Here is an 11,866-nt window from a genome sequence, read left to right as displayed (position 1 = left end):
CACTTTACCGAGGGCGACTGACATTCGTGTGGACCAATCCTCGCGACTCACTTTATGCAAAACCGAAGCCACGACCCATAAAATCCGTCAACTAAAACTAGGAGGTATTTCAACAGCCGTATCAACCAATAAAATAAAGGGAGAGGTGATATAAATGGCGGCAGCAAAACAAAAGCACGTTGGCGCTTGACAGAGTACGGATTTAAAAATATATATTAACACTAATAATAAAACAAATAAAACAAATAAGGTGATGAAGAACCCCCCCCCCAGATGTGAGAGGAAAAGATTGGGTTTACATTACTTATGTAAGGTGCCAATGCTTTGTTGATGATAAAGTGCCAGGTAATATCTGTTTTCCACCTTTATTTTCTCATTAAAGCATAAACCAACATTGCCCCCTGGCGAATGAAAAGCAAATGTACAATGTTTTACTTTGCAGCAATAATAAATAATAGAGAAAACGCTATTCATACATCATCCATGCAGCAGTCTTTTAGTTTGTTGTTTGCAACAGATTTGAATTCCTCATTCTTGGTGAAATTGTCTTGCACTTCACAACTTCTGAACATTCTGTCCATTAAATTATCCATTAAATTATCAGATTGTATCAGACAAACCTATGACATGGTGTTCCATCTGACTGAACTAACCCAGTAAAAATGAAAATTGACAGTACAATAAGCAGTCAGTGTCATCAAAAGAGTGGAACAAAATAGAGATTTATCTTGAAGATAAATGTCCAGGGTTGTCTGCCATGGTGAAAAAAACCTCTCAACATTTTGATACCACTTCAAAAAACCAAAATGGTGAAGGCCAACTTTTTCAGGATATAAATTAAACTTCAAAAAGAGTGAATTATACCCAATACACTCTTTGGCTTGCCAAATTCAACAGTCTTCAGTACCTTTTCGTTTAGCCAGTTTAGGTTTCAGGTACCTTGGTGTGAACATAACCCGCAGTCTTGCCTCTCTTCATACAGCTAACTTTAACCCCTTGATTGAAAATAAGAAAAATGACTTTCTTAGATGGAGCAACATGCCCTTGTCATGTATTCCCCAAATTCCTGTACTTTTAGATGTTTACCAATATTCTTGCCAAAATCTTTTTTCTGATCTATTGATAGCATTATTCTAAACTTTATCTGGGCAGGTACATGTCTCTCTCCAACGCCCTGGCTTTTCCTAAATGATTTTTTTATTATTGGCAACTAACATTTAAAAAATATCATTTTGGATTAATGCCCCTGAGACTGATTGGTGCCTCTTGGAGGCTCAATCATGCCATTCTTCTTCTCTTCCTGCATTAATATACTCATCTATTCCGATAAAACTGTCCGGACACTCTTCTAACCCGGTTGTCCTCGCTACACTTAGAATTTGGATTCTATTTCTTGTCCCAAAAAGATGCAGAAAAGCTGGTTCACGCGTTTGTTACTTCCAGACTAGATTACTGCAACTCCTTATTATCAGGCTGCTCTAATAAGTCTCTTAAATCCCTCCAGTTGATCCAGAATGCTGCAGCTTGTGTACTCACAAAAACTAAGAAAAGAGATCACATTACTCCTGTATTAGCTGCTCTGCACTGGCTCCCTGTAAAATCAAGAATCACATTTAAAATTCTTCTCCTCACCTACAAAGCCTTGATTGGTGATGCACCATCATATCTTAAGGAGCTTGTAGTACCATATTGCCCCACTAGAGAGCTGCGCTCACTAAATGCGGGGCTACTTGTGGTTCCTAGAGTCCTAAAAAGTAGGATGGGAGAAAGAGCCTTCAGTTATCAAGCTCCTCTTTTATGGAACCAGCTTTCACTTTCAGTCTGGGAGGCAGACACAGTCACCTCATTCAAGAATAGACTTAAGACTTTCTTGTTTGATAGTGCTTATAGTTAGGGCTGAATCAGGTTTGTCCTGGTCGAGCCCCTTGATATGCTGCTATAGGCTTATAGGCTGCTGGGGGATGTTTTCGGATACACTGAGCACCTATCTCCTCTTCTCTCTCTCCTTATGGATGAATTTACATCTCTCCATTGCACCTTATTAACTCTGCTTCCTCCCCGGAGTCTTTGACTTCACATCTTATCGGGTCCATTTGACCTGGCTGTGTCTGATGCCTGGTGAGCCGGCCTCCCGCGTTGGCCCTGTTGATGCGCCCCGCCCCCCCTCCTCTCTACCTCCTTCTGTTTCATGGATTGGAGTTCCACTCATACATTGTCATATTCATGTAATGTGTTTATGTAACTTTGTAAATGCTGTTCATTCTGTACACATGACATCTATTGCTTCTGTCCATCCGGGGAGAGGGATCCTCCTCTGTTGCTCTCCTGAAGGTTTCTTCCCTTTTTTCCCTGTCAAAGGTTATTTTTGGGGAGTTTTTCCTGATCCGATGTGAGGTCCTGGGACAGGGATGTCGTATGTGTACAGATTGTAAAGCCCTCTGAGGCAAATTTGTAATTTGTGATATTGGGCTATACAAAATAAACTGAATTGAATTGAATTGAATTTCGTCTTCACTTTAAATTTCTAACAACTTCTTCTCTGGGTCCGATTAGTAATAATCATCTATTCCCACCATCTGTAGTGGACAACACTTTCTCACAGTGGAAAAGAAGAGGACTGAAGTGTTTCAGGGATCTTTATGATCTAGCAGGGATCTAGCTTCGACTCTCTTTGTAAGAGATGTGACCTGGACCGTTCAAATCTCTTTAGATACTTTCAGGTCCGCCAACTTTGTAATGAAACACTTCCCGTCATATCCTGAGCCCAAAACACTTGGGAAAGCCTACTGGACATGCAACCAACTCAGAAGGGGCTGATCTCTAAAGTTTACAACCAGATCATAACTACAACGGATACCTTTTCTAAAATCAAAACCAAATGGGAGAGTGAGTTGAATATGAACCCAACAGAGAATTGGTGGGTGGGTGCACTCAAGAGGGTGAACACATCTAAGTCCTGTGCTACGTCTGGTAATTTGTACTGACCTATCTGTTCCTCTGTCCTTCCCTTATCTGTCTGATTACTGTAACTAAACCTAACTATAGTTGTACAATACTGTACTACACAAATGCTATGTGAACGAATGTGAAGGCCATGTGTGTGGGTTGGTCGGATTCTGGTGTTTTTTATTCATTATTATTATTATTTTCTTTCTTTTTTCTTATCTCATTTTCTTTCTTTCTTTACTTACTTGTGTTTGTCTGCTTTACTTTCCTGTTCTTTTCTTCTTTACTAGTGTAAACTGTTTTTACAAACACTATTTGATCATTGTATGTCATATTGTGCATTCTCATCAATAAAGTATATTTAAAAAACAGTCACTCAAGCATTATACAATCCTTCCTCTTTAAATAGAGGAAGGATTGGAGCAAGAGACAGTTGCCCGAGATACAGGATAGTTTATGTGATAGTGACATAGGGGAGGAACAGGGCTTTCTCTCTGTAGCATATAAGCAGCGGAGCAGAGGGGAAAAGTCAGATTTTCCAGCTTTTAGAGGCTGGAAGACTTTAGTTAAGGAGTAAAAAGGAAAAAAAGGCAGTGAAAGCTGATTTAGAAAGATCCTGAGAAATCTGCTTGCATTAAACACTGTGACTGTTTCATTGAGTTGAAATTGTTGTATTTGAGTGTGAAAAAACACAAAAAAACAGCCTTACCATTTAGTAAGTGTTTGGGACCCAAACTAATGTCCCCCATAGCCCTCATACCCTGAACTCTCAGGGACTTACTGACGTCACCTGGTAAATGGTTGAGTGTGAGAGGCTGTGAGGGCTTGAAATGGTATAAATATGAATGGGAGATTACTTTGCTGCAACATATCACGTGACCATGACTACATATAAAAATATTGTGTACAATTGTGGGTATTTATTTTACTTCCAGGCTCTTTCCTCATGAGATGAGATGTCATTTCAAATAATCTATTTACTCGTTTCTGTCAAAACAGCTTAAATAACAAAACGAGATGTTTGATGAATAAATCTGTCTAAAAAGATATATATATTATTATCTTTTTACACAGATTTATTCATCAAACATTTTCAACTGAAATTATATATATATATATATACTGTATATATATATATAATTTCTGGTTGAATTGTTGAAAATGTTTGATGAATAAATATGTGTGAAAAGATTTTATATATATATACACACACACATTTTCGGTGCCATCCATTTTCAATAACCGCTTATCCTCATTAGGGTCGCGGGGGCGCTGGAGCCCAGCTGACATAGGGCGAAGGCAGGGGACACCCTGGACAGGCCGCCGGTCCATCGAGGGCACATGTAGGGACATACAACCATTCACTCTCACATTCACACCTATGGGCAATTTAGAGATCAATTAACCTGCAGCATGTCTTTGGACTGTGGGAGGAAGCCGGAGAGCCCGGAGAGAACCCACGCTGCCACGGGGAGAACATGCAAACTCCACACAGAAGGACCGCTCCGACCGGGAATTGAACCCGCGGCCCTCTTGCTGTGAGGCGACAGTGCTAGCCACTACACCACCGTGCAGCCACATATATATACACATATATATATACTGTAGTGTCACGGGCTGTCGCTAGGACAGGCTAGCCTGGGGCGGTGCAAAGAGAGAGATGAACACAGGCACGTCCGAGAGTATTTAACAAAAAGTCCAGGTTTATTTCCCATCCCACCAGCAAGGTAACATCCAAAAACAACAAAGTATCAAAAAAAAGGTCCAGTTAGATAACACAAAACATCCCGGAGGAGAAAGTGGTTAATTAACCAAACAAAAACTCAATCCTGGTGAATCCAGGCTACGAGGTCCTCTCCCTTGTTGTCCTCTTCCAGGTGCTCGTGGGTTCACCTTCCGCTCTCCTTTCTCCTTCCCAGGTGCTCTCCCTTAAGTCTCCCAGCCCTGCCTCAATCAGGTGCCTTAAACAGCTGCAGCTGGGTGAGCGGTGAGGCAGGCTGGGAGATGTAGTTTTTGCACTGGTGGCCACTCTGTAGCGCCCCTCCACTACCTGTCCCCTTGTGATGCCACAATACATACAGATATATATATATATATATATATATATATATATATATATATATATATATATATATATATATATATATGCACATACACATATATATATATATATATATACACATATATATATACACATATACACACATATATATATATATATATATATATATATATATATATATATATATATATAAAACTACTGGTTGAATTCCTCTTATTTCATGTTTTTTTATGTTCCATCTTTAATCCTTAATGTTGTTGTGTAAATGTAATTCATCGGGCTGAACACCCATGCGCCCTCCTCTTTGTTTGCCTTTTCTTTTACGTCTCTATTCTTCCTATGGTAACTGCGTGTTTAACATCACATTGCAATGAATTGTGGGTAAGTCCCTTAAGCAAAGTCGGCATCTAATGCTGACTTACCAAAATGGGCTCAAAATGTCTGCCAGAAAGCCCTCAAACACTCGACGATGTGACAGTGGGACAGCCCTCAACCCTCAAGGATTTAGCAGGAGTGTGCCTCAAAGTCCGTGAGTCCGTAAAGGCGGAGATTGGGATTGGGCTAAAGACTCTGGTTCTTTAGACCAGTGGTTCTCAATTTTTTTTTAGTGATGTACCTTAACCCTCAAGGACTTAGCGGGAGCACACCTCCTTGAGGGTTAAGGTACACTTGTTCAGCCAAGTACCCCCTAACCAGCGCAACGCATTTTTGGTAGAAAAAAAGTATAATACACAGCGCTGTGCCATCAGTGTCTGATTTAACATATCCATCCATCCATTTTCATCCGCTTAATCCGGGGTCGGGTCGCGGTGGCAGCAGACACAGCAGGCTGACCCAGACAAAGTCCAACCCTGCTCCAGGAGCTTGGTTCCAGAGCCAGTGCTGTGCGTGGAGGTTAGCCCAACTATATCTAGGTGGTACCGCTCCACCTCCCGCACAAGCTCAGGCCCTTTCCCCGCTAGCGAGGTGACATTCCACATCCATAGAGCTAGTCCATGCTGCCGGCAAAAGAAAAATAGAATTAAATATAAGTGGATTTACGTTATAATATTAGAGAAATTTGCTTATATATAACCATGGCATTTCTGTTTTTAAAACAAAACATATTATCCATTATATACAGAGCCACGCCCCCCTGTTTTCAGTCATATGACTCACTTCAAAGCGGAATGCGGCTGTCGTCACGATAATGTCATCATGCCTTTGATTCAAAAAAGCTGAGTTTTCAAGTACTCTTGCTTCCAGAAGTTAATCTTAGACAACTAGACTTTTTTCTGTGAAACTAAAGAATAATTTCTTAGATAGAAAAAATGCAGGGGGCCAACAAAAAACAGCTGAGACTTACCCTTCAATGTGTTGTAGAAGATCTGGAGATGAAGACATCTGTGATGCAGGAAAACCGTAGACTTCGGAGTGAACTTAGGTTCCTCAAGTCGAAAAAAGGAAATAGCAAGTTACTCTTGGAAGAGACCTGCAATCTAAAAGAAAAGCTAAAGACCAGACAGGAAGTTTTAGGACTGTGGAAGAAAGGCAAGGAGTATTTATTGGAAATTGAGAAGCAAATAGACCAGAAAACCAAAGAAAGAGACTTCTTGAGCAAGCAGCTGTTGTATAAAAATGAATGCAGTCTGTTGAAGAAGACAAACAGAGACCTGGAAGCTGCTCTGAGCAAGCGGGAGGAAGAAACCCACGTCTTAGAGCTGGAAGGGAAAAACAAGCAAAAGAAGGCTGGCAAACTTCAGGAGAAGAATGACAGCCTTCAGGAAGAGAAAAACACCTTACAGGAAGAGAAAAACCAACTGCAGAAGCAGATGAGCCAACTCCAGCTCAAGTTAAATGATCTGGTGTTTGAAACAAACTCACTGAAAGTCAAGTTGAGCGAAGCTCGTAGGCTGGAACTTGACCAAAAGCAAAATGCGCACACCTTAGAGATGGAGTGTTGTAAACTTGATGAACAACTGGAACAAAAGACGCTCGAGGTCAAGTACCCAGATGAATGTTTCAAATACTGCCAAGAACCGCCACGTCATGAGAGAAAGCCAGGCCTGCTCAATCTGGAGTTGAAAGGCAGGCTGAACGCCAAATGCAGGCAACTGGAGAAAATGAACCTTGTGTTAAAAGAAAAGGAGAAACAAATTGGATGGAAAGCTTCAATGCTTCAGGAAGCTTCATCTCACCACCACTAAAAGATCGGTCCGAGAACAAGTACTGGAGAGTCTGGCATGAAAACTGAAGAGAACAATATGGCCACGTGTGTCTGGACGGCAGGAGCCTAAATAGGGGCTTGATTAGTGATCAGCGGCAGGTGAGTGAACAGGTGAAGGGAGTTAGACTGACGAGGTGGGAGTGACTGAAAATTAGAGTGAGGAGGATGCGGAGCTGAACTGTGACAAGGCATGCACTCATGTCAATGAGCCAGTCAAATGTGTCATTACGTTTTTACCATGATGGCCGCAGTACAATTACGCAACTGTCATATCACATTCATTATTTATTAAGTAATTTTATTCTTCTAAAATCAGGTCCTTCCCTGGATTCTTTAGGGGCAAGAAACGACTGCTTACCAGAGGTCACATGCCTGCAAAGGTTTTGAAAATGTGAAAGTCTTTTGACCTGACTTTTTATTTACTGGCATCAAAAGTCGAAATGACTCCATCCTCAGCGGATGAGTTAATGTTAATAAGCAGGCTTGGGAAAGAGGACTGTATCTGTGACATCTGACTTTACACATGCATAGGTATACTATAGGCTGAAGCAGGCACAATGCCTAATGTGTCGTCAAGAGTAAGAACTTTGTCCAATGCCTTTCACATGTTTATGTTTATTGTACCTGTTAATACAACCAAAAGAGTGAGCACTGCAGCAAGTATCTTCAGCTGACAAGGGGCATGGCACCTCTGCTACAATGACCCCATGCTCTGGACCACCACCACCAGGTTCCTCATCTTGTAAGCTACTTCGAGACTAGATTACTGCAACTCCTTATTATCAGGCTGCTCTAATAAGTCTCTTAAATCCCTCCGGTTGATCCAGAATGCTGCAGCTTGTGTACTCACAACAACTAAGAAAAGAGATCACATTACTCCTGTATTAGCTGCTCTGCACTGGCTCCCTGTAAAATCAAGAATCACGAGCAGTCCAGCCTCATTTTGCAGCCCATGACTGGCACAGTGGCCCCAAGACAGGTTAATGTCACTATAACATACACTAAACACAATGAAATGGCATGACTTTCCTTTTAAAATGCTATATTTATCAGTGTCCATTATTTTGAGTCCTAAAACCCCCAAATCAGCCTTTCTGTACTTCCAGTTCCCTTTTCTCAAAGTCAATGTTTTCTTAATGGGATTTTGTTTAGATGTCTGAAATAAGGTCTGTGGTTAAGAGATTTTAACGTTTTGTTCTACAGCATAAAATATGTCTGCAAACAGCTGGTGGAATTATTTTTTTGATAGAGCCATCCAATCAATTTCAGCAAACATCTCTCTCTCTCTCTCTATATATATATATATATATATATATCATATACTAATATTCAGTATAATATGATGTATAAATACTATATAATATACAATATAAATATCAGAAAGATATTATAATAAAATATAAATATCGTATAATATAAATCACATATATATATATATATATATATATATATATATATATATATATATATAATCTAATAGAACATGTGTATATATTAAGATGCCCCCATGAACCCAGTAAGATAACAAACCTCATACACACTAATTGCAGAAGATGCACTGACAAACATACACATAGACTTAGTAGAGTTCCACCTTTTTATTAGAGTCTACAAATTGTTGTGTCATCGAAAATGAGAATGAGAACATTGATTTTGTAGTAGTTTGCGTTTGGGACTCATTACTTATTCTGGGTGGATTTATATCCTGTTTATTTTTCAGTGGAAAACTGAATTTTCCTCCAGAGTTGTCCATCACACCAGCTAAACTTAAGGATACATCTGCCCAGGCATGGAGGTTCCTTTCCAAGTGACTTTTGCCCCGGTGAAGCTGATCAATGATACATGAGAACCTGTCTTGCTGTGTGGAGGGCTCCTCCTCACCCGTCACCCTCCCTGTAACGGGCTCCTGCATTGTAGCCTCCACTAGCAAAGAGGTTTGATTGATGCACTTTTAAACACAATGTTAAATAGTGTAATAAAAGACAATCTACAGTATACATTTGGCCAAAACAGGGTGACATACATATTCCTTATTGAGAGCAGACTGAGTAATGATGTTGGGTCAGAAGGTGAAAAAAGTTCAATTTTTTTCTATTTTTCGTACAATCACCTTATACGGTAAAGAACTTCATATTAAAGTTGCTGCGGGGGACTTTTAACTGGTTACGAAACAGCTATAGTTTAATTATGATCCCTCTATATGACCTACATACAAGAGGTGGACAGCATCCTCTCCAAAAAGATCCCAAACATCCTGATGTCCTTCAAGGTCTTATGATGCTTTCTGTGTGAGTGTTTTGATTAATGATTTATACAACGCCTGAGCTCCAGTGTCGGTTTAAAAAACAGACTGAATTGCCCTGTGTATATTTATTTGCTTCGAATAATTAGTTGTCACATTTGTGTTCGTGAATATTTTAATAGTCAACTGAATAAAACCTGCAGAGGAAAACCTGCCCAAATGCCTGTCATTGCACACTAGTGGCCACCTGAGGGCAGTCATGTCAAGTGAGTTCACCAAGTCTGGTGTCTCAGTGATTGAGGAAGATACATCATTTTTAATGTGTTGCCTTTTGCTCATCCTGCATGTTAAAGTGTCCACTTTCTACCTAGAGCTAATTTGTCCAAACCACTCTCTGTGCTGTTGGACAATCAGCACATTGCAGGCAAGACTAGCTACTTGGTTGAAAGGGCATGAGCTGGAGGAGACGCTCATTACCAAAGGTTAGTTGTGTCACTCTCACACACACACACACACACGAACACACACACGCACACGCACTCGAACACACACGAACACACACACACAGACTCACACACGCACACACCCCTAAACCTCTAATGAGGAGCTGGGCTAACAGTTCAAGAGACACTCCTCTCACTCAAAGAGTAAAATCCTCTGATCCTCCCATTGGGACAAAGTGAGCCTCACAGGACACACTAAGAGGTCTCTAGCTTAAATGCAACATGGATGGATGTTACTTGACTTGAACGCCTATCATTTTACATGTTAGAGGGGCAAAGGGTATATTAAGTCAAAACATACATTGTACCCCATATAATTATAAAATAATATGCAATATGAGATACAGTAAGTACATAAAAGTCACTATACATTCTCCAAACCTTAACAAATTAAGAATATAATGACTATTTCTCGTTAGGGTACTTATATTGGAGGTATGTAGGGAAATGCAGGATGGGTGACTGTGTTTTAGGGGTGGGTGCTGTGATGGGGAGTAACAGGGGAGCTGGTGGGGGGGGGGCTTCTCTCTCTCCCCCATAGAGCGCAGCATGAGCGCTCCGCAGCAAAAGGATGTGTGAGCAGGCAGCGCGCTACTGTAGGGACGGAGTCCACAAACTGCTGAACAAAGAACAAGCCAAACTTCGAGCCCAGGAAAGCCGAGAGCAGCCGATACCCGTAACCGGTGAGGACAGCGAGTCCGCCACGGCAGCGCAGTCCGGAAACAGCGGCGCCCAGCCCGGTGGAATCGACGGGCTCGTCCGCTGGATCGTCACCAAAATGAGCGACAACAAGAACATCTCCAGCCGGGAGTACGCCTCCAGCAAGGAGGACGTGGCCGTGGCTCAGGAGCAGTTCTTCGCCCCGGAGCCGCGCAGAGGCATCTCCGTTATTTTGGATGTGAGTATCGGGCTCCGGGCTGCGGTCAGCCTGACCGGGTTGGATGGGAGGGTTTTGCAAGGGATGAAGACGTCCAGCGAGCAGTGCGTGTACGGACCGGTGCAGTGCGCACTTTACGCACGGAAACCGTCTCGCACTGTACTGCCGAGGCTTGCAGCGCGTCCTTAGAGGGGCGGGCGGGTGAATGTGCCCGCTTAATTAACACTCTGGGCGGCACGTGTCAAGCCAGCTGCGGCTGGTGATCGGACGCTGCTCGGAGGGGTCTGCTTGCTGCCCCGTCCAAAAAAAAAAGTCCCGTCCATTCGTTCGTTGACCAATCCGCCCTTTAGCTCACATCGTGCATTGCTTTCCCACGGACACAGAAGTCCTCACTGATTCAGATCGGTGCTACTTTTGGTGATGGTTTACTGTGAATAAAGTCCCACGCGCACCGCCGCACCTCGTCGCTCAGCACACCCTGTAACAAAAAGAAAGAAAGAACGAAAAGCAGAAGAATCGCGGAGACTGTTTTTTTATCACAACACTTTAATTATTAATGACAACTCCTTACTATGATATTTGCGGTGGCAAGCAGGATACACCTGTACAAAGGTGGTGTCTGTTTTGGAAGTGGCAAATTACGCAGCGTCTGCGTGTCGATTTGGGTCACCTCCTTAATACTAGTGGGGTTCTGTTCCACCACCGCCCCACTAAGTCGTCTCCCCGGAGATCTGCTAATGTTGCTTTTAATGCTTTACCGGGGTATAAAAAGAAAAGTAGTTCACTTCCTACTGACCCAAATAGATTGACAAAGAAGGGCTGCACTCGGGAAACTATGCATCCCGGTACCCTAAATGGAGTCTGTGCTAGCGTGTATAGGGCTGATGGCGGTGTAGCCTAGTTCTCCCCCGAAGCTCTCTCCCTGAGGCAGAGTCAGGACCCAAAGTGTCTCTCTGACCTGTTTCTGACGCGTGCTCTCAGTCGCGTATCTGTGAAGTTTGGGTCACAGGCAGGAAATGCCGAATAGTAT

The 11,866-nt window shown here is 42.1% G+C and overlaps 2 protein-coding genes across 2 annotated transcripts in view; both read left to right on the top strand.

The window, feature by feature from the left end:
* The first annotated feature begins 6,202 nt into the window (after positions 1-6,202).
* Positions 6,203-7,194, top strand: LOC117732065 (calcium-binding and coiled-coil domain-containing protein 2-like). The gene has a single exon (XM_034534677.1). It carries the CDS (start codon positions 6,319-6,321, stop codon positions 7,192-7,194), a length of 876 nt encoding a protein of 291 aa, XP_034390568.1. The 5' UTR covers positions 6,203-6,318.
* A 3,336-nt stretch (positions 7,195-10,530) lies between these two features.
* Positions 10,531-11,866, top strand: part of necab2 (N-terminal EF-hand calcium binding protein 2) — a 94,943-nt gene continuing 93,607 nt past the window's right edge. The window contains exon 1 of the mRNA XM_034535588.1: positions 10,531-10,857. Within this exon, the coding sequence (XP_034391479.1) occupies positions 10,531-10,857 (327 nt within the window). The remainder of the gene's footprint in view (positions 10,858-11,866) is intronic.

The sequence above is a fragment of the Cyclopterus lumpus genome, chromosome 6 (genome assembly GCF_009769545.1).
Source record: "Cyclopterus lumpus isolate fCycLum1 chromosome 6, fCycLum1.pri, whole genome shotgun sequence".
NCBI lineage: Eukaryota > Metazoa > Chordata > Actinopteri > Perciformes > Cyclopteridae > Cyclopterus > Cyclopterus lumpus.
The sequence above is the reverse complement of the archived record's forward strand: the minus strand, read 5'-3'. Positions and strand labels throughout refer to the sequence as shown.